The sequence below is a fragment of the Caloenas nicobarica genome, chromosome 1 (genome assembly GCF_036013445.1).
Source record: "Caloenas nicobarica isolate bCalNic1 chromosome 1, bCalNic1.hap1, whole genome shotgun sequence".
Taxonomy (NCBI): domain Eukaryota; kingdom Metazoa; phylum Chordata; class Aves; order Columbiformes; family Columbidae; genus Caloenas; species Caloenas nicobarica.
Genome location: NC_088245.1, coordinates 171,182,295 through 171,209,695, shown reverse-complemented (window position 1 = coordinate 171,209,695; position 27,401 = coordinate 171,182,295). Strand labels below are relative to the sequence as shown.

The 27,401-nt window shown below is 40.5% G+C and overlaps 1 protein-coding gene across 13 annotated transcripts in view; it reads left to right on the top strand.

The window, feature by feature from the left end:
• LMO7 (LIM domain 7) overlaps positions 1–27,401 on the top strand; it is a 133,859-nt gene that overhangs the window by 57,143 nt on the left and 49,315 nt on the right. For 11 of the 13 annotated variants that reach the window (XM_065626732.1, XM_065626729.1, XM_065626741.1 and 8 more), the window contains exon 4: positions 1,680–1,786. In XM_065626732.1, the coding sequence (XP_065482804.1) occupies positions 1,680–1,786 (107 nt within the window). Of the gene's footprint in view, positions 1–1,349; positions 1,451–1,679; positions 1,787–25,357; positions 25,439–27,401 lie in introns of those variants that run through there. The other 2 variants (XM_065626738.1, XM_065626739.1) reach the window with 2 other exon arrangements.

The following is a 27,401-nucleotide window of genomic DNA, read 5'->3' as shown; positions in this document are numbered from 1 at the left end:
AAACAGTGCTTTTTCAAAACCTTGGGGTTTCGGTGCTGAAGTGACACTCGGATATTAATTGAATAAACCTGACACATCTAGGCAGCTTGCCGTCTGTTGCACAGAAAGGAAAAAGGGGCATTGCATGGAGAGGAAAAGTAAATGCCCTTCCTGAGGTTGCATCCCCAACGTGAAGCTCCACCTTGGCCACTTGTGCAGGCAGCCCCTTGGGTATCGCAGGAGCTGGTGCAGTGGGGAGGTTGTCTGTCCTACATCTTTCCCAGCCCGCTCCCCTCATCTGCCACCACATGGTGTCCCCCATCATCATTGTCATGTCGCATCCCCCCCCAGCAGGACAGCCCCCACTGTGGCACATTGCGTGTCACGCTTTGGGGCATAAACTTCGTGGTGTGAGACACTTGGGGTCTTGCAGATGTGGTAACACGGAGCCTGCAGCCTGCACAGGGAATAATACCTTGTTCAAATATTTTCCTTGAATGAAGCCATGTTTACAGACTGATAAGAAATACTAGAATCCTAGGGAACCTTCAAAACAGAAGGTTTTGGGGATTCTTGGGTTTGTTTTACTTTTTTCCAAAGTGTTTGTTTTACTTTTTAAAGTATGTATTAGAAGCAGCTGTTGGGGATTTTTTGTGGATTTTTTTTTCTAATAAATTTTAAATGGTGGAATAACTGTTACATCCAGTGAGTATGTGTCAAAAAAAAAAGTTAAAAGCATATGAATTTCCTTTTCCATACTGTGAGACTCAGATACCAGCAGCGTGCCTTACAAAGCTTTTGAATGACAGGGCTGTACGTAGTTTATGAATTAAGTAACTTTGTGTACCTTTTTCTGTGGCTTCCAGCTGAAGGGAGCAAGTGCGCAAGAGGGCACATTCTTTTGTTGTTGATAGCATTCCACCTTAACGAGAAGGAATTTCTTGCCTATTGTTTATGAAGTGGAAAGAGATCACAAGTTGTATAATCTTTCTCTATATCGCTGGATTTTTTTTTTTTTTTTAAACATTGCTATTCCGCTGATCTGAAGCAGGTGCAGCGAGTGGGTGCTGTAATACACCGCACCTATATTTTGTTATATATTGGTGTGAGATGGGAGGGTGGAGAGGAAGGGGAGGAACGCAAAGGAGAGAAAACCCCCCCAAGAAGGGGAGCAGCAGAGCTGAATACGGTTTGGTTTCTGTCTCTCCGGAGCTTTTCCTCAGCAACCAAACCCAGACTCCAGGTGCAGTGTTCTCTCATCGCTCCTGTGAGCACAGAAACAGCGTGTCCCTCCTCTTCGTCCTCCCCTGCCAAGAGTTTCTGGGTGGTGAATGTCAGTAGCTGGAGTTATTTTTAAAGGCAAGAGGTGAGGCTTTTCGTGCAAAGCTGGGAAGAGGGCGTTTGTTTGCTGAGCAGAGCTGACATCAAAGTGGAGATTGCTGCCTACTGGCTCGCCGCTGCCCGATGCCAGGTAATCTTTAACGTACCCTCTGTCCCTGCGATCGCAACCCGGCTGCCTGAGAAACCAACCTGCTCTTGCAATCCAGAAGACTGTTTGGTGTTTGTGTGGTTTTTTTTTTTTTTTTTCCCAGTATTATTTCCGTGAGCTGGACTTTGACATTTAGAGGCTCACGCTAATCATCTTGCAAAACCTGCTTAGTGCTTTTAACTAAGCAACTGCTTTCTACTTCTCTTCGCAGGATAATATAAATGTTTTTCTGAAAGCGTGCGAAAATATTGGACTGAAAGAAGCTCAGCTTTTTCACCCAGGAGATCTTCAGGATTTGTCCAATCGAGTTACAGTCAAGTGAGTTTTGTGGTTTTGGTTTTTTCTCCCTCTCCTTTTCCTTCTAAGCTGTCTCACAGTCTTTTTTTAAAATGTTTACTTGTGGAAAATTATTCTTTTCATCTGGTACAAACAGTTCTGAATGCTGTGGTGAGGGTTTAAGCATTAAGACTGGTAGAGAAGATTTGCACAAATTTAATTTAAAAAATGAAGTAGTATTATGCCTTACAAGCAAACTAATTGCTAATGAATATTTACAGCATTTAATATGAGATGGAAAGTGTTCAGGTTATTTTAAACTTGGAGTAAAATTGTTAGATGATATCAAAAGCATCACTTTCCTTTATGCTTTGAGATTACCAATGTAAAATCTGAAAGGCTGAGTTGGTACTTCTGATACTTATCTGAATGGCTCTGTGCCTCAGGTATGGTTTTCCCAAAGGACCACTGGTCTTGACAGTCCAAATATTAATCAGGTGTCTGTCACCCAATGTCACATCTCCTGTCAAAGGGGTGGGGGGGGCGGGGGCGGGTGTGCTGCGAATAGAAACCCAAGTACTGAATTGCACAGAGGGAAATGTCATGTTTACAGAGAAAACAGTTTTCCTGTAAAATAGCAATGGTTGGGTTCTGAAATATAATTAGTGGATTCTCAGATTTCAGGACTGTTGTGTTTCCCGACTTCTAGTTTCTGAGAGATTCAGGTAGGGCTGTAATATATGGACAGGTAACAGGTGATTTAAGATAAATATGTCATGGAAAGTATTGTCATGGAGTGTCTTGCTTTGTTACGGTATTAGCTGTTTTTATTGTTTTAGAATAAAGGGTGAATTTATTGTTAAGTCTCAAAAAAAAAGAAAAAAAAAAAAAAGAAAAGCTTTAGTTAGTTTTGCTGGAAACCTGTCAGGTTAAGAATTGATTCTTGTCTTAAATTACCAGTTTTATCAAAGAGGAATAGGCAGTAATCCTTCCGTAAATACAAGGAAAAAAATACTGTGAAATGACACATAACTGCTTTAATTAGAAAGAAATTTCTTGTAGGTGGATTGGGTGGTAGCGTGTTGACATACTCTCTGCCTGGTTTCAGAATGAAAGTTCGTACCGGTTTGAGGTCTGATACTTGAGATGGTAACGCGTTTTCCAATCTTTGACTCATACCCGAAATGTAATTTCTCACTCTTGGTGTTTAGGGACTTGGCGCATTTCCAAGACACCGGTATTTTCCCCGCTGGTTCCTATGTCATGCCGAAAGCCAAAGGGTTGGTAACCTCTGCCACGCTTTAATTATCAACAAAACCCTCGCTGAAGTTACTTTGGTGGAGGTTTTCTCCAAGGGTGTAGCTGGGAAGGGTTGGAGGCTGCCAGGAGCTGGTCTTCAGCAGTGTCAATAGCAACAAGCTGAAACCCCGGGAGGTTGAGTTGGCAAACTCTTGTGCAAGGCACGTTGTCCAACTCGTCCCTTCGTTAACTGTGGTGCCCAAGTGAGGTCAGCCATGAAATTCATCTGGTGGCTCTGTAACCAGGGCTGTGGGTGGTTTTTGTTTTTTGTTTTCTTTTTTTTTTGGATCCTTTCAGCTCCACTGGTTCTTTTCCCAGCTCTGGGAGCAGAATGTAAGGCTGGAATTTGAAGTCGTCATAAGGCAGTCGGGGTTTTACACCATACCTACTTGGCAACAGATTAATTAGTGTTTTTCAAAAAAGCAAATTTAACCATTGAGCACTTCTTATGGACAGCAAGGCAAGGGGTCTGGGTTAGCGTCAAAAGAGCTTCCAGCCATATATTGAAACGAATTAAAAGTGCATGGCTATAATTTTGATTTTCCACACGTTATATATCATATGACGGTCCCACAGTGTGTGTAAAATGCTTACAGAGTAATTCAAAACTTCTGAGCACTCTGTAAAGTGGTAACCTAACTATGCTTGCACATTTTGATGTCTTTAGGAGTTTGGGGAGGGAAGTTTTATTGCAAGAAATAAAGGAAATAAGCTATGTGAAGATAATTCTCTGAATTGAAAAGTTAATTATGTATCACTTGATTACCCTGAGGACAGAGGGTTTCCAGAGAGTATCATATGTGTATCAGGAGAGAAATATATCAGATGCAAGTTCTTGATCAGACAGCATTTTTAAATTATTTAATAGAAATAAGTAATTTCATACATTCAAGCTGAATTACAAATTTATTCAGAACTTGTAGGATGCCAGGCCTTAGAAAAGAGATACTGTTTTATATCTTGCTTTTGTGTTGTCCTCCGTTATCATTGATCTCAGCATTAAATCATTTCTTGTCACAGAGATAAAACTTCTTTAATATTATGTTTTGTTTGTTTTTGTTTTGTTAATAAAAGATTGAGTTTCATTTTTGGCTTTCTGAGATTCCTAAGCAAATTCACTTTGCCAGCATCACCTGAGGCTAACTGCCCACATCTTAAACCAGCTGCGATAGGCTGTACAGGATAACGTTAACATGTGCCTGAAGCAGTGTGTATTTTGACACCTGGGCAGTATTGCTGTGTTCTGCTGTTGCACCACCATTAGCACATGCTTTTTATCTGCCCAGAATAGATTAAATAAACTGTTGCTTGAACAGTCAGCTTCTCAGGCTGTGATGGTTGAGAAGAGGGCGCTGGTGGGACACGTGCATGTACTGCCAGGCATAAGAACATGCCTGATTTGCCTTGTACGTTGAAAATAGATAGGGGAGGGTGCTGTTAAAAGGGTGCATCTGCTTCTGATGCTAATGACGATCCAAGAGTTGTCTTATGTCAGAGCAAAACCAGTGCCTGACGCTGACTAGGAGGTTGCATCTTTGTCCCTGATGTGCTCGGCCTTCTGTAGACCTGGTGGCTCTGGTGAGGGGAAGGCTGTGCAGGAGCAAGGCATCCCCTCTGAGAGGGATGTCCTCTGTGTTCCCTCTGCTCCTCCTGTCTCTGCTGCCTGGCAGTTGCGTGTGGCACCTCTTCCTCCTTGCCATGTGGGAAATCCTACACCCTCAGGCTGTTGGCATCTCAGACCAATGTCCCGTCCCACCTGGGCAAGCTCCCTTCCCAGCAGGAAAAGTTATTTTCTCCTCGTACCTCATTTCTGGGTGTGCTTGCCGCCTTTCACTGTACCTTTGCTGATAGCACTCTGGTTTTCTGTCTCATCAACAATAATGCCAAGCCATTCACAGACACCAAACTCTCTTATATTTGTATGTGGTGTAATGTTCTTATGTCATGTGAGTTAAGGTAAAGACCTTCTGTTCCTCATGACTTGCCAGAAGCTGTACTAAAAAAATAATCCTCCTATCTGGTAAGGAGGTTGCAACTTTCACTTGTATTTTGTTTTCTGTTGCAACCAAGATGATCCACAGGCATAATGTGAAACCCTCCTCTGTAATTACTGCTCGTATCTGGGACAGGAGGGGCAAGAATCCTCTTAAATATCTAGGCTCGTAGTTCCAAGTGATTATGTGATTATCCTTTTTGCAAAGCAAAAGCTCCTTAAAATTTTATTGTTCACAAGTTTGTGTGAAGAGGGCTGGTTAAAATTACTAGTTGCTGTTTTCAAAGCCTTGCAAACTCTATGCTTTGCCAGATCAGCGATGAGATTAGTAGTCGAGCGATGTGGAAAAATATACTGGCATGGATGGTTTATTTTCTGCCAATGAAAATGGGAGTATGGATTAATGTCTGAGATTTATAGTTCAGTCTTTCTGTAAATCTGCAGAAGTTATTGCTGAATGCTATAGTACAGTAATGCTTCATGTGTTCCAATAAAGATTATCCAGATGGACTTATTCCTCACATGCCATGTCCGGCAGTCATGTGCATATCTTCATGTTTCATGGCTAGTTATTTTTGTAAATGCATATGTGTTCTTTCAGTATAGTTGATTTTTTTTTAGCCTAGGATTTTATTATTTTTCATCAGAGGAGACGTTGTTTTAAAGGCCAGCAGTTTGGGGTTTTTAAATACTAATGCAAGGTTGCCTTAATATTTGATTTGATTCTTTTTTAGTTCTATAAAAGTAAGAATCTAGTACAAGCTTAGTGACTCTCAGTTGTCAGCACCGTTACTATTTTAAAATGTTAAGCACTTCCTTACCCAGCTCTTTAGAGATGACACACCCAGTTGTTCCCAGCTGTGGAAGGGCTCTCACAAAAATCATGCCACAGAGTTAAAAGTGAGAGTTCACTTAGGCAGACACCAAACTGCTATTCTGAGGGAGTGTCTCATCCCAAATAGCAGTTTTAAAGGAGGCAGCCTGAACAATCAGATGGATGGCATAACTAAAATTTGTCTTGTTTTTCAAGCAAATTATTCCATCTGGAAAAAGTTCTAATTCTGTAAAATGAGAGATCCACCTAAAGAATCTAATTACATGCTAATAGTAAATCCAAACAAAGGTTTAATAGATGAAAATATTTAGCTGAGCAAAAACATTATGAAACAATTCACTGCCTTAATCCTAAATAGCAAGCTTTTTTAAAGCTACCACAGACCCTTGAGTCTTGATATTGAAGGTTTACTATATTTGTTCATTCTTCAATAAAATATCAAATAAAAATATTTGGCTTCTATTAATATTAATACTAGAGGGTTATATTTAGAGCAGGTCTTGAATGAAATTCATAAATTGTCTCCAAACATAGCTGGAAGTCTCTCAGCACCTTGCAGAACTTGGTGTTTGAATAAGGCCTTCACCTTGTTGCTGCTCTGTGGTTTTTCACATATTCATTATCAATCCTTTACACTAAATAAAGTGTGAATTGTATAAAGCAAACAGAAAACCCAGTCAGAAGTCTTGCTGAAGTGGGATTAAGTGCATATATGAGATGAAATAACGGAGCTCTGACTCTGGCCCTGGCATTTCTAACCTTTGGATGGTTTTAACTTATCAAGTTAAATGCTTCTTTAGCGCAATTATTTTTCCCGATTCCCTAAAGCAAACAACAAACCCTGGAAAAATTTGAATGCCATGCTTTCTGTAGATAACTAGAGCCAACCGGAGAGAAGTTGCAACTGTTCCCTGTCATGTTTGTCCTTGTGTTCGTGCATTTCAGAAGCTGACTTTTTGAGACAGGTTCTCTATTTTAGTTCAGAGATAATACTTTCTGAATTTAAAATACCACAAAAAAATTTTTCACAGAGTAGATGCTTTTAAGATAAAAGCCTGAGGAAATTAAATAGTTGCCAAGTGATACGGTTGTATGTATATACTCTGTGTCTCTTCATCCATCTGGAATAGGATACATTTCATAGGGTTTTCTTCTCATTTAATAAGGGTGAACAATTATACCCCTGTTATCAACATAAACTATTTTAAGCATACATACAAAATCACTACCTGCCATATCACAACTATTGTCCCTTACTAAGCAACCGTCTCCTTTTAGGGGCTGTCAAAAAGGAAGCCTTCTATCACCAAGTTAAGCCAAACACTAAGGATCCTCTAGTACCTACCTTCTTTATCCCATAATTCAGATTACAGTAGCGCCAGTGCTTCCTTTCAGTGACGAAGTTGCCTCACTTGTCTTTTTGAGTGTAGCCACTAAATGTGCAGATATAATGGGGTTCCTGAAAATAGCAGAAAAACAGAGGCAGAGAGGGGTTGAATGAAGACATGGCTTCTTCCAGTTCTACGTTCCATCTTTTAGCAACTTCTTATTCTTCATGTGGTAGGAAAATAACTGTAGATTTTAGGTTCTAATTAGAGAAGAGGTGGGTTGTTTGTTTTTGTTTTGTTTTTATACAAGCTGATAGTTTCTCATGACTTTCGTGTTCTTCCTGTCTAGTCCTGGGGAATATGCCGGGTTTCCTGATTCCACTTGTGTTTCCTGCTCAGGGTGTTTTTCTTCTTCAGGGTCCACAAAGACAAAGTGCAATTTCTGTTCTGTGGGATGAATTTCACTACTGCCAAATAGAACACTGAAGAAAGCAACCTGCATAGAAACCACTGAAAAGATGGTCTTTTTGAGTGGAGAATCTTCTCCGTGCTCTTTGAAATCTGGTTTTTGGAGAGCTTTAATTGCAAAAGCATTGCCACCCGTCAGCCTTAGGAGGAAGTTTTTTAGGGTTGCTTTGCTGGTAACACTCAAATCTTTGAACCATGTGGCAAAGGACTTACCTGGAAGCTGGAGGTGTAGTGGTAAGATACTCCTTGGGGACTTGTGTCCTATTTTGTGCCTTGAGAAGAGCTGACATATTTTGCTCAAAGGAGGCAGAGCCAAGAGAGGCAAATTGACCACGTACTGGCTCACAGCATCAGAGAGAGACAGAGAGTGCAAGTCAGTTTGTGATCAGGTAGGTCAGAGCTGGTGTTTGCTGTTGATAACACTGAATTCTGACTTGGATCTTTGCAGAGTTACTCTAGTTTCTTGAAAATGTTTTTGCTCAATAATTTCATGCTTATAATAAGAGTGCATGATGGAACTGAACCTGAATTTGCTGTACTGTGTGTTGTTTGGTTTTTTTTCTTCCCAAGAAACACACATTTTAATGATTTGAAAAACCTATTTCTAATTTGGCTTTAAAAAAAAAAAAAGATAAAAAGAAACAACCAACAAAACAAAAACCAGCAACAAAACCCAAATAAACAAAAACAGAAAAAAAGAAAACAAACAAAATACCCCACACTCAACATTGAACCACCCTTTCCTGCCTTTTTATTTTGTGTGGAGTAGAAAGTCATGGACTGGATGAAAGCCAAGTGCTTCAGTGCAGCAAATATGGTAGTAGTTAGCCCTAAATTTATACCTGTGTAAGGTCTCCAGCTTTACACCTGTGTAACTGCAGAGTCAATCACCTCAAAGACTTTGTCATAAAGGTTAAGAAACTGTCTTAGAATGCAAGTTGAGATGAAAGGAATAAAAACCAGGGTTTTTTGGGTCTTGAAAACTGAAATGCAAACCATTTAACCAAAATTTATTTAGAACAATGAATGCTGCTTTCCCCCGCTCCCCTTATATCCAGGGAAATAACAGTTCTTACACATGTGGTTGTAATAGGCTTTTATTGTGGTAACTGAGTTTCCTAGTGACACTTCCCTTGAAATGGAAAAGTGCAGCACCCTCACTTCCGAGTGACTCTAGAAATGTTCCTATGACTCTGTAAGTGTGGAAATTTTCTTTCTGCTATGGTCATTTTCATAGAAATGGGTAATATTTATGGCAGCTGATCTTCCTTGGCATAGCCATATTCTGAACATTGAAATTACTCTATTTATTTTGTTTAGGTTATAACTATTTTCAAGATAATGCATTTCAGATATTTAACTTTTATTCATACTGATGACAGTTATGCAGAGGTAAAGAAAATGAAAATAGTGTATTTTGTCAGTCTTGTGAAACTGTTGTGCTTACTGTAAACTATTCATGTTCATGTCATTAATTTGTATAAGCTTTAAATCATTCCAGTAAACCCGTTGCAGGCAATAAAATATGTTCCAGACTTTGGACCGTACCTGCAAGAAATCTACCTCCAACTCTTCAGTGTAAAGTCTATAAAGTGTTAGGTGTGGTGCTATTTAATCTCTCAACTTTATCTGTGAAGTTTCTGGTTGTTAAGAGAAATGTTTGAGATTGTTCATTTTTTTCTGCTGACTAATTTAACAGTTAATAATTTATACATCCTTTATGGAATTATCATCTTGATAGTGTTTGATTTTACCATTTATCTGTTTTGTGAGATGATTCTACTTTACGAATGAAAAGCTTCTGGAGTTGTATACCTGTACCTACAAGTGTACAGGAGGAGTCTGAACAAATTTGGGAAAAATGACATTAGCGTGTGTTAGTTGTATCAAGAGCAATTCGGGTATCTCTAGTGACACACATCTATAGCCTGGTATTGGAATGTAAACAGTTGTGCTATGAAACTGAATGATTTGCTGAAGGATGTTACAGTTGCTTTCTGCTGAAAGGTGTTGGTTTGTTCGAAGTCCTCATTTTTGATCCTGTTACATTTCAAAACTATCTCTGGATTAATTTTTGATGGGGGTACAAGCCTTTACAAAACTTTTTCAATGTTCCTTTTAAGCATGCGTATCAATCCCCTAACATGCCAGGATTAAATGCAGTTTATAAAACAATGCAGTAGAGATAGGAAAGCGATTTGGATGAGTAGCAGTGAGTTACGAAAGAAGGTAAAAAGGAAGCCTGTATTTTTTCGGTGTGGTTTTTTTTTTTTTTTTTTCCCCATACCAAAAAAGTGTTTGCGTCTGAGGTTGGAAGTTGAAGGACTTCTAAAAAGAATAAGCTTGTTACTTTGTTTTCAATTATACAGAAACATGTATACAACTTCACTATCGTATTATTTTAAATTGTATTTTGCCACTGAATTGCTGAAGTTCAATGAGCCTTTCTCTAGTCAAACAATTCAATAGAGTAGCTCTTATATTTAAATACTGGGGGAAGCTGACTTGAAGTTTTCCATGGATACAGGAGTTTGTCGGTTAACCATACTCTGTAAATGGAAAGAGTAAAGCTGAACAGTGTATTGATAGTTCCGGATCCTGCTTCAAACAAAACCCTACTTTTCGCCATACTTATTCCTGAGCTGTAATTAATACTATTGTTACAGCACTTTAAGAGATTTCAGCTCTACTTGTTATTACTGGTTAATTGGAGCACTCATATCCTTCGAAGTGGCATTAAGAGGTTTTCTGCTGTGAGTACTACAGAACTTAATTGGTAATGCAATAACAAATTCAAATATTTTTATAAAGCACATGTCAGGAGGGTTGCAGGGTTGTTTTTGTCTTGTCATTGAAACCAGTTAAATGAAATCATGTCTCGCCACGTGGTTAGAAGACGAGAAGGGAGGAGAGGGAAATGAAGAGTGCTAGATAGCAGCCGTGCTTAACCGCACAAAGCCGTGATCTTTTCATGTTTCTTTTGAATGACAGAGATCTGTTGTCTGTAAGAAACAATAGGAAAAAATCCAAGCACAACAAAAGAAAACCCAACTGGAGAACTGTTCTCCAAGCTGAATAAGCTGGATGATGAAGCTTGGGATCTCCAGCCCTGACCATCCTGGTGGCCTCCACTCAACTTGCTCCAGTTTACCAGTGACTTTCCTGCACTAGGGGACACCAAACTGGAGGCAGCAGCATTATAGACATGGCATAACGAGAGCTGAGGAAAGGGGAGATGATCTGGTCCACCAGCTTTCTGTACATGCTCCATTTCATGCAGCCCCAGGTGCTGTTGGCCGATTTTGATAGGGTCTGGTGCTGGCGTATGTTCAGCCCAGTGGAACCCCCAGTCTCAGCTCCCCACTCTGCCATCACCGGGGTTAGTCCATCCCGGTGGCAGGACTTGGACTTTGTCCTCGTTGAATGTCATGAGGTTCCTGCAGAGCCAGTCCTCCCGGTAGCCTTGCCCTCCGGCGTATTGACTGCACCCTCCCCTCGCTCCCGTCTGCTCAGGGAGGGAGTGTGGTATCAGAAACTGAGTCAGAAAGAAAAATTCTGAAAGCTTTCGCAGCTGATGGCTGGGACTAGAGTGAGGAGGTTGACTAATGTAGATGATATTTCCTCTTTCCTTTCCCTTCTAGAAAAAAAATGACCTGCAAATGTAAACACATACACACCTTTGAACCCAGTATGTGCAGATACACATCAACTGACGTGGATTCCAATGCGTTATATGATAAAATATTTAACTGGGGCGGGGAAAGGGAGGCTAAGTTCAAAATACTTCTGCTTTTGCAAAGGCTATTAAATTACAGACAGCCACTTGTGCCCCGTGAATAAACGCTGAAATATGCTTGTCAGATTTATGGTGCAGTAACGTATTCTTTTTAACTCCGTGACCTGATGTTTGCGAGATGCTCTCAGCTGTGATGGTTTTCTGAGGTGAGGGATGTACTTGGTAAAGCATTAGCTAAAAATGCCCAAGTTGACAGAAGGCACTGTATATTTATGTATGGTTTGACTTGAAGATGTGATGTATTTTCATCACAGATCTGTGCAGCTAGGGAATTACTGTACGATCCCACAAACTAATCCTAATCTGTCCAAATTTACCAGTGTTGGCTACTCTAGTGAACAGTTTTTAATAGTAGTTTGTAGATTAATTTTTCAGAAACTGAGTTCTTTTTTTTATGTATAAAATAGAAGGAAAACTTGGGTTACTTAAGTGAGAACAGGAAAATCAGAACAATTCCAATTTTGTATGTAAAATGGTGAGTTCTGGAACAGCTGATACTTCTCAGGCCTGAGATAATGGTGTTAGGAGTTTTGTGAGTGTTTTGTGACTGCATCTATTCAGTCTTCAGTGCCAGTCCAAGAAAAAAGGAAAACAAAACCAACAACACAAAAAACCCCAAACAGACAAACAAATTATCCAAAAAACCCACCCAGAAACAAGACCTAAGCATTATTAAGAAGTACTAGGAATAGGAAAAACAATGACACGTCACTGTGCTGCTGTGGGTAATCTGGAATTTGCTGGTGGCGTAAATAACATCTGAGGCTTTGGCCTTTGATCATTTTCCCTTTCCTCATTCTCTCACTTCACCTCCCCAAATTCCCCAAACTTAAATCTGTGGAACTGGAATATCTTCACCCTCATGACATTTCTCCGATTCTCAGATTCTGCTGCAGGTTTAGTTGAACACTGTAGGAGTCCTGAGCCTGACAGAGAGATGATGGATGAAGGGGAGAGGTGGACAGAGTAGCATGCTTAAAACAAATAAAGAAACACAAGATAGCTAGCAGATGGGGCAGATGAAGTGGTTCAACTAGTCACCATGTCCCATGTTACACAAATAATCAGTGAACCAAATGAAGAGGGCCGTAAGCTTCCTTGTCAACAGATGTTGTGAATGATAAAAGTTTACTTGAGCTCAAGGGGTAGTGGAGAAGTTCATGGTAGGGAAATCTCTTAAGAGTTACTTAATACAGGGAAACCACATCTAGCTTGGGATGTCCCTGAGGGAGAAGCATCTTGCCTGCTCTATTTTTACTTTTCTTTAGGCAACCACTTGGGGTTACAGGGGAGGACGGGATCCTGGGCTAGATAAGAGTCTTGATCTGGCCCCATGTGGATGTTCCTCTGTGTGGCTTTGAAAAGGTCACATCCAGTGAAAGCTGCTTCTAAGTTCTGTAGATCTATGATAACCTCCTCCAAGAAACAAAAACTGAGGACAAAATTGGATACAAGTTTTATGGAAGCAATTAATTTTATTTGTGGAATCAGTCAAGCAATTTAGTGTTGTTAAGCTTTAGCAAGCATGGAACATTGTATGCAGAGGTATCTGAAAAGATGAATAAAATCCTGGTAGGTCTTTTAATCTAGGCCAGTATCTGACTTCTTCTGCATGTGACAGTCATGGGGAAAAATATTATTATGAATTCTTAGGAATTTAACATTTGATGGTTTATCATCAAGCCAGTTGAAATTTTAGTTAAAAACTTCATAAGAATAATAAATAAGAATGACTGAAATTCTCCTGAAATAAGATAGCACATGTATTTGCATATACTATATTCAGCATCATTACTTAAAACCTACTTTTGCTCTAAGAAGATCAGTTCATTTAGAGGTTTTGTTACTGATTTTGGCATGGCTAATGTAACTGTAAGATCACACATCAGATGGTTATGCAGAAGGCACACCCACCTAGATTGAATAAGCGCAGAATAAGATGCATAAGTAATGATACTCCTCTGCTATGCTCATCCTGCAGAATGCTCGCTTTCTCTGTGCAGAACACTTTATTATTTGAAATCTGAGCTTGCCTCTTGTATTGCATGTTGGCTGCTCTTGAGAAATCATAGAAAAGTCACTTAGCGCTGGTGATTTACTAGTGTTTGCCATTTCATTGCAATGTTTTCGTTCCTTCAAGAGGAAAATAATTCTCTTGCAAAAGGATACTTATCTTTTATAAGCAACGTTTTGTCTTTCTGAAGCATTTTCCTCTTTGAGCTGTGACCAAATTCTTTAGTTTAATTCAGTCATCTCTAATACTGTTTGAGTAATTCGTAGACGTATTCAACAAGCTACTTTAGTTACTAGGTGGTGTAGTCAGTCTAGGGTGGTGAGCATACGAAAATGATGTGGCTGCATTTGTACGTTACTACTTCTACTTTCTGTTCAGTATTCTTTTTCATCGATTGGATTGGATTTTAAATCTATGAATCTGGGGACTGATGGCACCAAACATGGTACCCAAGCAAGTGTTCCCAAGCTTTGCTTCTCGGGTATGGTGCAAGTGATGAGTGTACAGTAGCTGCTCTCAGCTCTGCTTGAGGCTGCGTACACAGGACACATCCAGCTCATCACCTGGCTTTCCAGCACTGCTTTGGGAGACTGTGCTGGTTTGGATCCTCAAAATAAACTAAGGCAGGTATTCCATACTTATGCTGTGTTTAGATGTCTTCCAAAGTTGCTCGATAACCTTTCTTCCTTTGTTGGACAGCGTGAGTTTTATCAGGAGAAAAGCTGGAATGCAGAACTGGTGCTTCTTGGTTTTCTCAGGAAGTGTGTTTACACGATGGGGCACTGCAGTGAAAGGGCTGAGAAGTGAGGGGAAGCTGGACAAGGTGAAAACCAAGATAAACCTTAATCCAAAGAGGATTCAAAATCCATTCTCAAACTGGAGCTTAATCTGAGCAGTTGTGAAATCTTCACTGAACTCAAGCTTGAACTGAAATAAGATTAAGAGAGGTAATCTTAATCTGGATTAAGAATGAACTTCATACATGAAATAAATTAACTTTTTAGCACTTGTTTTTTTGTTTTGGTTTGGTTTTTTGGGTTTTGTTGTTTTGGTTTTTTTTAGTCTTTACTATGTACCCTTTCCCAAAGGATTAATTTTACAGTGAAAAAGTTCAGTGGCTTGAAAAGCTGTCTAAATAGAAATACAAACTGAACGTACGAGGAGAATAAAAGACAAGGGCTTGATTCCCTCAAACAGCTCAAGTACGAGCACATAAATTAAAACACTTATGTAGAAGTACTTCAAAAAGGAGTGAATGCTTCTTCCCAAGTAGCAGTCTGTGAAAAAAGAAAGGAGTCAACTGATGCAGATATTACGCAGCTTCCCGTCATTTTACATGATCAGAGATTTGTCTGCATGATAAGGTGTGCTGGGTTGGCTGAATGCCTGGGCCATGGGAACAGCAGCCTCTTCTGATGCTGCCAGCACCGACCCAGAGCTGTGTCCCACCGTGGCGCATCTGGAGGGTGTGACTGTGTCCTGCTGGAGCAGCATCGCATCACGGCTTTCTCCTTTCCCCATCTTCCCCCTTCCACAAGAGCCTTAGTGTTTCTGTACCGTGCTGCTTGGTGCAGCCATCTGACCTGAGCTCTGCCTAATTACTGTGTTCCTCTGCAGAACTTGTTAGAGGGAAATGTAGCAAGGACAAAAGAAGTTGCAGCAAAATTTGGTTCAAAGCTAATGTGAAAGAATCAAGCCCTTTTTTTCTTGAACTATGACAGACAAATGGATCTGAGCTAGCATTAGAGAAGCACTGCATGTCAGCATCACTGAAATGAATTTTCTGACTTTCAAGTACAACATTTCATATGGCAGAAAGGTTTGTGCTTGCATACCTACAGATATATATATATATTATTTTTTTTAAATTATTTTTTTTCAGGTCTAAGAAGAGCCTGAATTGAAAGTTTCTATATTGGCTTAATTCTAGTTCACGGGAGGTAGGGAAGCAGTGAACACTGGAAATTTCTTCTTGTCTCCTGTTGCCCAGGAATGTGTTTGTGTGGTTTCCATCGTGTAAAAATGGTGTATTGCTGTCTGATCAGTCATAGGAGAGGCTCGCTTTTATCTCCTGGAGAAGGAATCTTTCTGATGGACGTGTACCAAAGGCATGCGTACCTTCCTTATAGAAGGAGCTTTTGTTTGCAGAATTTTTGTCAGGAAAGCAAATATGTTCAAGCTCCTAGAAACTGTTTGGTCAAGCTTAATTGCATGTAGGTTTTGGCACACAGCGTTTAATGGAACATGTTCCTGTTATTTGTGCATCTGTAGACGCAGGAGAGACTGGGCTCCTTATAAGCTGAAATAAGGAGAAGTGAAAATGGTAGAAGAAAACTACTAAACAGTGTTTTTTCTACCTTCACCCATGAGAGAGTCTTCCAGCTAATTACTTCAGGTTACTTTAGCTCTTGGTACTGTGATTTCTTTGTTAATGCTACATGTTTAATTATATGAAGACTCCGCTTTCAGTTTCAAAACAAGTGTATTAAGATTAATCTTTACCTGTAAAATATTCCAGAATCTACTTTTACTGTAAATGAAGAGGGGGAAGCATCTTCTCCATTTCTAGTTCCGTGGCCGTAGGTGGTCCGCATGCCACTGCTGCTGCCTTTCGGAATAGCTTTCTGATAACTCTCCAGCTAATTTGGGATACCTGGTGAAGAGGCTTTCTCTCTGTTTTCATTCTCCCATTGCTCAGGCCTCTCTGCCAGGCAACTCACAAAACAAACAGCAGCACTGGATCAGACTCGAGAGAGAGCACGTTTTGAGGTAGAGGGCAGGTGATGGTTGTAAAAGGTGAGTCTTTAATGGTATTACAAAAGGTAGCTGTAGAGGTTTCCATGCATTTGCTTGTTAATGTGTGTAATGCCCTGAACCTCGCATATAAAAAAAATAATTAGTAGGTAATTACTAGAAAAAAATTGCCTTGTACTTTCTTTGGTGATGGAGGTCATAGCAGAAATTAGTTCACTGGGAGGATTTGAATGTGTGTGGCTCTTTCTTAAGTGATGGTCAACACAGCAAGATACAGGGACAAAGACGAGAGTATAAGACAAAATGGGTATAGATGGGCAACTTAAAAGTCTTGTAGAAGAGAGAGGGCAGAAAAAGAAACTGGCTTATTAAACAAAGCAAGTTGCGGTTCATTCTAATCTTCATACCTGCAATAAAGTTTATACTTATTTAAGAGAGTAAATATTGTGATATTGTGTTCATTGGATAATTTTATGTTTATTTTTGCATATTTTGGTTTCACTAAAGCACTTTTACCACTGGTGGTGCTCCCTGGCCATTTTTCAACTTGGTAAAGCACTTCGGCAAGACTTGGTTGTACCCGTGAAACACAGGAGCCTCTATGCAAGCCAAAATTAGCAAAAATAAAAGCTTTTTTTAAGAAAGCAGAATTTCAAAACAGTTTTTATTTCTGTAAGCTGCTCTGGAACCATGAGCTTGATAGTAAGCGTATTTTGAGGGGAATTGGTATGACACTCAAAATGATTGTGTTTGAGATTTTACACAGAATGAATTTAAATGTACTTTTATGTATTTTAAAAAGCCTGTTTGGTTCACATCCAATCTGCTGATTTCTGTGCTCTCAGCATTCATCAATGCGAAAATTTCAATTTCACTGCTTAAAAAGAGTAGTGATTTGGAAGTGCTTCTGACAGGAGCTTTTTTTGAATCTAAGCAAAGAATGATACCTCTATGCTTTTGATTTATTATTCTTTTTCTGGTGGCTTTTCTTTTTGAAGCATTGCCTGGTTTTTGTTGGTATCTTTATTATACAAAAAAGTTCTAATTTGCCTATATACCTATCCTGTGTCTGTTAGGGTTTTTCCTTCAGGGCCTTAAGTAATAACTATGTTACTTTTAATAATAGTTCGAATAATTACATGCTTAACATTCTGCCCAGAGTTCATGCAACAGTTCTGGATTTCTTTCCCTATCAAAAGCTTCCACAGATTCTTTCCTACTTGAAAAAAGTTTGGGGTGCATAGTTTTACATGTACTCAATGTGCTGTTTTCCAAGTGAAGAGTTTTAAATGCAGAGTGGCAGAGGACTTCACGTTCATCTTCTTTGAGCAATAAATATCTGACTACTGTAGTGCTGGTGAATCACTGTTCCAATAAATTAGCATCAAACAGATGGCTGATTTGTTGTATCATGAGCTGGTTTTGATAGTACTGATTTATGCTATTAAAGATGAGGCTTGCATAACTTACACTGCAGTATAAGCTATTTTTGCAATCTTAGAAAACCTGTACACTGTACTATTCTGCCATAAATGTGTTTCTTTGATGATGAAGACTGTTGCATGTCTTTGTACCTTCACTTGCTAAAAAAAAATCCACAACAGTGACTTTTATTAAATTTATTTTTAAAATGTGTGCTCTAGCAATTGGGCCACTAACTGCATCTGCACTGAAATGTGGAGAGAATAATATGTTAAGAACACTCCAGCTATTTTTTCATGGCCTTCTCTACCTATCTAATGCTATGCAGCAAGAAAGTGAAGGTATATTGCAAGAAAGTATATTGCAAAAAACTTTCAGTGTTATGCGGATAATGTGGTCAAGAGTTTGCCATCTGGCAACCAAACATGATAATGCTCAAGGTTATCTCCCATGTATGCTATCTGTGGGTCAAAGGGTGAAGGTATTGCCATCCCGTTCTCCTCTCCTGTACTTTGTGGTGGTTGCTTTCCCATCAAGGAGCAGCTGAGATTTGCTGCGGGTCGACGACCTGTTCCTAAAGCACCAGCAGAGACTGATTTATCCTCTCATCACTGGAGGATGCTACTGGTTATTCCTCCATTTCACCGAGTGAGAAGAAGGAGGGGAGACCTTGGAAGTTGTTCTGAGTCTCCCTGTTGCAGTGTGCACGTTGGTGATGAGACCTCCAAGATGGCTTCATGTGTGAATCTTCCCCATTTGTAATTTGTTCCAGGTAGGCTACACTAGAATTAAATGTAATCAAAAGGAGAAACATTCGATTAGTTTTATCGAACTGCCTTTGCATTTCTCATCCTGTTTGGATTATAGCCTTAATTGGGGGTCAATAAGGTCTTGACTTTTTATTGAATTGCAGAACAGTGACAGCACTGTTGTTGGGATTTCTGAATCAAGTAGGGCTAAAAACTGGGTATCAAAAGGGCTCCTTCCACAGACACTTCCAAGGTAGCAACTCTGGATTTAGCAGTCACTAATGGAACATGCATGCTGTCCCTTATGAAGCTGAGCCTCAGAGCAAACTGGTGCCATTGACATTGTTTGCAGTTTAACCATTGTTTGATTTAATATTTGCAATTATTAAATGCAATAATAATTGCCATTCACAGGGTTTTCAAGAGACCCTTTGTCTTTGGAAGCTGTGGATTCCTAGATGAGAGTCTCAAGGTTTCTTTTAACCTTATCTGAGTCAAAAAGGCTGCCTGGTCTTTGTGTAGAAATGGTGAGGCTTGTTGGGGAAAGGATTTGTAGAAGAGCCTCTTTCAGGGCCCAAGGGTCACTTTTGTGTTATCCTGGCTCTGTGGTTTGATTGACTTCTGGGAAGGATAGCTTACAACCACTGTGTGTATTTCAGGGAGCCTACTTCTCCAGTGCTTCATCTGGCTAGACAGTTGGTGAAATTCTGCAGATGGCTAACTGTAGTTTCCAAGAGTTAGTGCATATAGTATCTTCTTTCTCGTGAGAAGGAAGATTCCTAATTTAGCGTTTACTCATGCACTCATTAAAGATGTTGGGAATATTGCCATGGCCTCATTTGAAGCAGAATCAGATCGTTTTGTTCCACTCCCTCCCTACCACCCGACTTAGTTGTAATAGCTTGTTGGAGCATTCTGGTGGTGATTTAATTGGTGTATTAAGCTTTTTTTTTTCCCCTCAGTCATCAGTTTTGTGGTACAAATTACATACTTCACAAGTACCAGTGAAAGAGAGGTGTGAGATCATCTATAGGTCCCTGGCTGGGATTGTTTTCCTGTATCATTAATTTTGTTCAAGTTTTTATTCTCATACTCCTCTAACTTTAGAACAGAAACTCTCAAATGACTAATAGCACGTTTGGTTTCAGTAGGCTGGGATAATCAGAACTGAGGTAAATTCTCCAGCTTCAGAGGTATATGGCCAGACTTGCTTAACTTCTCTCACCCCGGCTCCCTTCCCCCTTGCCTCCCACACAGGCTTTCTAACATTCTGGCAAAGCAAGTATTTGGACTTTTACCCGTTCTCTCACTTTGCAGTAAAGAAGCATTCATTTTTCCAACATTAAAAACTTGGCCAGAAAACCTGGCCCAAAAAAGCTTAATGTTTTGAGCACATGTTCAAAAATACCCTCTGACTTGGCTGCTCCAAGTAGCCTTAAAGCACTGTTGTCCACTGGAGTGGATCAATTCTTTTTCCCCCAAAAAGCTAATTAAAAAAGCTAATACCTATCCAGTAATACTGATAGCAACAAATTGGATTTAGTCACTTCAAATGTCCCAGAATTAAAACTGAAGCCATAAGGAACCTGAATAAGAATAGTTACATCTTTAAGGAGCTCCCTTACATGCAGGTGTTGCAGGAGCTGAGAACAGGAGGTGAGAATTGTAGCAAATATGGAAAATAATACCCGCTTATCTTAGATGTTGTCTATTCCCCAAAACAAAAGGGCACATTTCTGCTAAGAGCGGTACTCTTTTTGAATTTCACTTGTGTTTTTGTTTTAAATTATGTTGCTGTTTCATACCATGTCTTCTGGACAAGCTGGTTCAAGGGAATACATCCTTTTTTAGCTTTCTTTGCTGATAAGGGTGACTGTATTAACATTTGACTCTGCATTAAGTGCTCTTTCCTGGCTCTAAATACATCTTCACAAATGAAGACAGATCAAGAAAACATAGGAAATAATAAACTTCAGTTCTGTCTGTGTGCCTCACTTCTTTTGGGCATGTATGCATCAACCTAAGTTAATAGAGAACTGACTTCAATAGAGAGACGTCAGGTTCAGTTTGTGTTTCATACTTCTGTGCTCTGGTGATGAGTGATGATGTTGTGCTCTGTGTTGCTAGGGTAACCCAAAGAAACATAGAGAATATATGGCAAAATTTCAAAAAGGAAGCATTATAATTTCTTCAGTGCTGCTTATTTGCTTGTGGAATATCTTCCCAAAATATTACTGAGAAAACCCAGTAGTCCTTTAAAGTTTTTATACCAAATGTAGAGACTAAAGTAGATCATGCAGTCATGCAGTAGTGATTTATTTCTACTTAAGGACAAATTCCAACATCACTTTAACTTGTTTCCAAAATGGAATTCCATGGAATAAACTGCACTTACCTTCTACCTCCATTTTGTCATCTTCTCTCTGTCCATCTCTATAAATAAATCCAAATTCTTTCCAAAATCCGAGCTCTATGACACTTTCCCAAAAGCTGTGCTTTTAGTAATCCCCCTTTAAACTGCTAAAGCATTTATTGTTTAATAACATCACAACAGTTGAGAAGAAAAAGAGGGTCTGGGGCAGACACTGCCTCAATTCTCTGTCCTCCTGTACAGCAGTTTGGCCAGCACTATGTTGGAATTGCTCTAGGGGAAAAAATGAGCCATCAGAAATCTGTGTAGTGACCCCCAGGTGCTGCATATCTCACGAACTCCCAAAATACGGGGGATCTGTCTTCCCTCAGGAGAGTATATCCATCCTCATCATGCATATACCTGGCATTTATGGGTCGTAGCTCCCCTGAAGAGGTGGTGACTGGACTGGACTGAAGTCTGGCTGACCTCCCACTCACGGGCCATGGATCGGGCATCTGTAGTTTCTGCTGTTAACTCTCTGTGAATCACCTCTGCACTGAATTGTTTCCTGTGGATGTGTTAGAACAACAGCAACCCGGCAGATACCTATTTGGACAGGTGAAACTCAATGTTGGCACAGGTGTGAGCATAGCAATAGCCTGTATAAGTTACTGTCAGTTGTCTTTTTTTCTTTATCAGCGGACAGGTTTGTTGCCAAATATCCGGTATAAATTATACAGTATCGACATGAGGTGTGTTTGTGTGTTTTGGTTTTTTTGTTTGTGGTTGTTTTTTTTTTTTTTAAATCTTTCTTTGCACACCTTGAGAAGTTAAATAAACCTCCTGAAGTTGCTATTGGGTGTTATAAGCTGTGGTAAACTAGTTTACTTACACACAAGACACTTGTACATCACCACCTGTTTGCTTGGCACAAAAATAACAAAGGATCATATCTACCAAATCTTTCCCTGGGCATGGACCAAGAGAGGATATTAAATACAGGAGGGTGTTGTGTGTTGTGTTTGAGTGTGGTGGTGGTGTTTTTTCCCCCCCCTTATCTGATTATGGAGGCTATAAAAATCTGTCTCTCTGAGCAAGCAAAGCTGTGTAACCTGCCAAATCCTAGCTCTTCCCAAGGGACCACTTCTGAATGCATTATCCAAATTGAACAATTGTATTAATCCTGGGGGTCAAGCGTAAGAGAGCGCACACAGGCAGTTGCTATGGAGTAGTTGGTAGATGGAAAATTTTTTACCCTAACTTACCTTGTAGTAACTTGTTTATCTGTACCCTGAGTTGATGCAGAGGTGCTTGAGTGACACATTAGAGGGAATAAATGAGTCAGTATTGAGGACTGTTCTACAAAATCACCTCTGGTATCTGCGTGTGGGAAGAGACAGTGTTGAAATACTGTGGTTAGGTGTAAAAGTAGGAATAAAAAGGACAAGAATTTTGGAAATGTTTAATTTAATAATCGCAAAGAGACATCAGGCAATAGAGAAAGTGGATTTCAGTATTGTCTTGAAAAAATGCTAACCGTGAGTTGCCATGGTTGCTGCAGTTTAGCTAAAGCAAATAATATACTTTATACAGACTTTTTTTTTTTTGAAAATGCTGTTGTGCTATTTCCATGCTAGTTAACAGCTGTACCTTCATGTGTTTTTGTATATATGTCTAAAAACTTACAGGATCACACTTAATTGCCTATTTTGATAGTTATTTTTGAGAGTGACACAGCAGAAGGCTGTGCTGCTATCCAGCGAGACCTGGACAGACTGGAGGACTGGGCAGAGAAGAACCTGATAAAATTCAAGAAGGGCAAGTGTAGGGTCCTGCACCTGGGGAGGAATAACCCCAGGCACCAGTACAGGTTAGGGGTGGACCTGCTGGAAAGCAGCCCTGCAGAGAAGGACCTGGGACTACTGGTCGACAACAGATTGACCATGAGTCAACAATGTGCCCTTGTGGCCAAGAAGGCCAACGGTGTCCTGAGGTGCATTAGGAAAACTGCAACCAGCAGGTCAAGGGAGGTTCTCCTCCTCTTCTACTCCGCCCTGGTGAGGCCAGATCTGGAGTACTGTGTCCAGTTCTGGGCTCCCTGGTTTAAGAAGGATAAGGAATTACTGGAGGGAGTCCAGTGGAGAGCTACAAAGATGATTAGGGGACTGGAGCGTCTTTCTTATGAGGAGAGACTGAGAGAGCTGGGTCTGTTCAGCCTGGAGAAGAGAAGGCTGAGAGGGGACCTTATCAATGCCTATAAATATCTGAGGGGTGGATGTCAAGAGGATGGGACCAGGCTCTTTTCAGTGGTGCCCAATGATAGGATGAGGAGCAATGGGCACAGACTGAAGCACAGGAGTTTCCATCTAAACATGAAGAGAAACTGCTTTACTTTGAGGGTGCCAGAGCACTGGAACAGGCTGCCCAGAGAGGTTGTGGAGTCTCCTTCTCTGGAGACATTCAAAACCCACCTGGGACACCTTCCTGTGTGATCTGCTCTGGGCAATCTTGGGTTTAGCAGGTGTGTTGGCCTAGGCGATCTCCAGAGGTCCCTTGCAACTCCAACCATTCTGTGATTTTTTTGAGTGACTCCCCAGGTATACCAACTATTCCTTTTGGAAATAATACCAACGCTAGTGTGTGTTCCCCATATGCATTTCTATCCAAATTAATCTACAAAGTTTACACAAACTCTGGTGGTCTGGTTTAGTGGGAGGGAATGAAAGGAAATGATCTTAAAAACTGAATGCAAGAGAAGTTAACGTAGATGACGACTAGTAGGGTGAGTTCAAGGCTGTTGATTTGGGGGAGTGGTAGAACTGGGAGAGTGTAAAATCTCAAAATTTATAGAAGATACAAGGAAGAAAAAAGGGAGAAGTGGTAACATTTAGTATAACCCTGGTACAAAGTCAACCGAATTATGTACAGGGTAAAAAAAAAAAAAAAACAAAAAAAAACAGGGAGGTAAAAGAACGAGAAATCCATCAAAGTGATTTACTCCAAGTTCTAAAGACCAATACTTTAGAAGCTACAAAAATCTATAGGGTATGTAAATAGTGATATGAAAGCTATCTGTCCATCTAAGTTGCTGTGTATTTTTTTTTTTTAATCTTGAAAAGCAATTAATTTCACCTCTGAAATTCAAACATCCTCTCAAATGTGATTGAACTGCTTGATTTCCTTTGGGAACTCCTAATGCTCCATGTGAGCTTGGAGTCAATGCTGCAGCTTCTAATTCTTTGCGCACGGAGTCCTTCACTTCTCATAAAAGTCAATGGATCTTCTCATGCTGTTTGGCCAATGTATATGGCACGTGACTTAACTTTCAGAAATAAAATATCTGTGATTTATTTTTGCCTGGATACCAGTCTAGAACTTGAATTTGAAGTAACTAATACAGACTGGAGAAAATTAGTGAAGCTGTTGATTTTTAGAGGGTTTTAGGAATGGAGTAGTTAAGAAAAAGACACAAAAAGGGACCAGTCAAGAAAAGTACACCAATTATTATAAATACTTTGATTTTCTATAATATACCTTAAAATTTGAGCAGGAAGATGCAGGATCCTATCAATCTCCTCTTTCCCTGCAAGTTGTTGCTGCAGCGATGCTCCATTGCTGTTCCCCTGCCCGCCCCATCTGGGGATGGTTTTTAGGGGTTGTTTGGGGGTTTTATTTTTATTTTTTATTTGACAGGTATGTCTTCTACCCTACATTATTCTGAATATTAGTTTCCTCTTTGCGGGGAGCCTGTAGATTAGATGGAGATATGAGGAAGCTGGCAGAGATGGAGCACCCAGGGAGGGGTCGGAAAAGAGCGTGAGGAAATGGATAATTTGAGTGTCCGGTGACTTGCTGAGGTTGATGCACATTTCTAGAAGTGCCTGTTTTTGTTTTGATAAGGGATTTAAGAATAGTGTGGAAGTATAATGGGTGAGATCAGAAGGGAAGCGCCGTGCTCCAGAGGTGGTATGAAAGGACGGGCGCTGAGGCGATGGACGGGGACGCGTTCCCACGGAGGGTGTTGGCCGGCTGTGTTCCTTCTCCACCTTTCCCCTCTTGGGCATCTCTTCTCCACCCCTCAGCCCCTTCATCAGTAGGTGAGGGCGCAGGGTGGGGACAGGCTGCTTCGTCATTAGGGTCCACAGAGCTCCTTGCTGTCAGGCAGTGGTTTTGCAGGGGCATGGAGAAACGCTTTCTGCTGTCATTTTGTACCTGACTCTGTGTGGTATTACGATGTAAGTGGCATTGGGTCCGGTGGATGCGTTGCTATGGAAAATACACATGCTTTTTATAGTCAAATAGAAAGGTGCATTTGCAAAAGCTGTTCTTCAATGCTGTAGCCATAGCCCGAGCGTTTTATTTCCAGCAATCTCGGCAGTGAGCTGTGGCTCTCGGGTCTGAATATCAGTTCACTAAGAATCCAAGTGCTGGAGGAATGTCCTCATGTTCCCGTACCCATGTGGCAGCCCCATCTTCCACTGGAGCCTTTCTATTCTCAGCAGCACGTGGGAATTCAGCGGGATCCGATAACGGCAATATTAATAGCAGTTGAGTAGGTGGCCAAAGAGGTTGAAATTTAGCACAAGCCTGCTGCTAGTTGGGCAGCCAGCATTCGCCTCCTGCACAGCATAGTTCGGTGGGGGTGGAGAATCCTTCATACCCTCCGACATCCTCCTTGGAATCGTAAGTGAAGCTGGTTGGGGTTGGGCTAGAGTGCCTGGACATTGGGAGCGGGCTTGTTCTGCAGCCTGCTGATCCATTCCAGCTCCCAGGTCAGGACATGGCTCTTCCAAGCCTTTCAAAGGGCACCTGGGAGGTAGAACTGCTGCCTTGGTGGGTGGAAGTTCAAAGGGATGGCACCGATAACTTCTTTTTAAACAGAAGTCTGTTCAAGTCCATGAGGTCTGTAGTACCGAGGAAGGGATGGAAAACAGATAGCTTTGGCAGCTGTTGGAGTTTCTAGGGCATTCGTCATCAAGGGAAGGGTTTGGCACTGGGTAGGGTGCATTTGTCACTGGCACATTCCTTTCTATCAGTTGGAGTGTCTCTGTCCCTTCTTTCTCTCCGTAAATGGATTTGGATTTGTCTTATCTCTTTGGGCATGGGCATGACCACGTGGCCTGTTCTCATCACATAACTCTTATTTAGGGGAGTGGGATTTTTTTTTTTGATCTAGTTTTTTTGGGGGTTGGTTTTTTTTTTAATCATAGATATCTATACTGTAAATATGTTTCTACATGAGAAAGAGACCCTCAGAAAGCCACACTTTCTGAACAGGTTGCTGTAAAATCATCTTCCATAATTTTACTCCAATTTCTTACTATCTTGGATTTGGTCTTGAGCTCCATGTTGATGTTACCCCTGGAAAATAACTAAGTGAAGTGTCAAAGTAGATTTGACATAATGAAGTGATAGTTTCTGTAGCTTGATAGGTATTAGGATGTGAGGGAACCAAACCATAGTATGTTATAGGAGAAGAAAATCCAAACTATAGCGTATATTTGTTAAAAGTCTTGAAATAAGTTGACCTAAAAGTAGATACTTAAAATGCACCTTTTTTTTTTTTTTTTTTTTTTTTGTCAGGAGTCACTGGAGGTGTATATGTGTGTTAGCGTTGCCAACAGATATATTTTATAATAGGTTAAAATCTAGTTCATGATTCCTTAAAGTACTGTGGTCTGCTAGCTACCGTAAGGTGTATGACTGTCTTGTACAATACTTTTTATTAAAAATTATTTTTGAAGTACCTCAAAATGCATTAAAACAATACCAGCAAGCTTTCCTCACTCCTTGGCATCAGTAGATGAAAGGGAAGTACAGAGCGCCTCCGGCTGGGGTTTCCTCATCTGAGGACTCTCCCAGTGCTGGTGTGTGGAGCAGGGTCCTCCTCCACCAAGCCCCCTGATCATTCCCCTCTGTGCTATAAAATAGATGAGCGAGTCGTTTTGGGGTTTGAAAACGTGTATCAGGAAAAACTCAAACAGAGGAACAGTTGCAGTTCTCTGGTCCTGACGCACCACGTGGAACCGCAGCGTGATTCAGAGTCGTGTTGGCATAACCACGGGGGCAGCAAACAGGAGCGGCTGGAAGAAAAACGGAGACCAGGAAATCCTTAAACGGGAGCTGCTGCCAAAGCTTTTGTATTCTCAGGCTGGGGCCTCGGTGACTAATTTTGCTATTTAACCTTGAGCAAACAGCAGAGCTGAGAATAAATTCCTTGAGCTGCGGCTCAGCCTGCTGATCTGCCGTGTCACTTTGCTTTATTCTTCTAGAGTGGTCCTTGTTAGAGAAGCCTCTGTGGGTCCATGCTGTCTGGTCGTAAGTGATGTCTGTGAATATGCGTTGCATTCAAACATAACAGAGGTGTTAGGTGTCTAAGTATATCACCTACTAACAAGTGACAGCTGTTTCTGTCCCATTTGTCTTTTTTCTGTTTGCTAAAGGATTCACACGGATGGGATGATTTACACAGAGGGTGTTATTTCTCCACAAGTGGTTATTTCACATCTTTTCGCGTCAGTTTTCAACTTGGAATCGTACGGTTGTGCTTCTTAATTATTACAATAACTCCCACATGTTGTTATCTCGTGGCCTTTAGACTTTCATGCTGTGATTGATAGATATTTTCCAGGGTAGCTAAACTTGA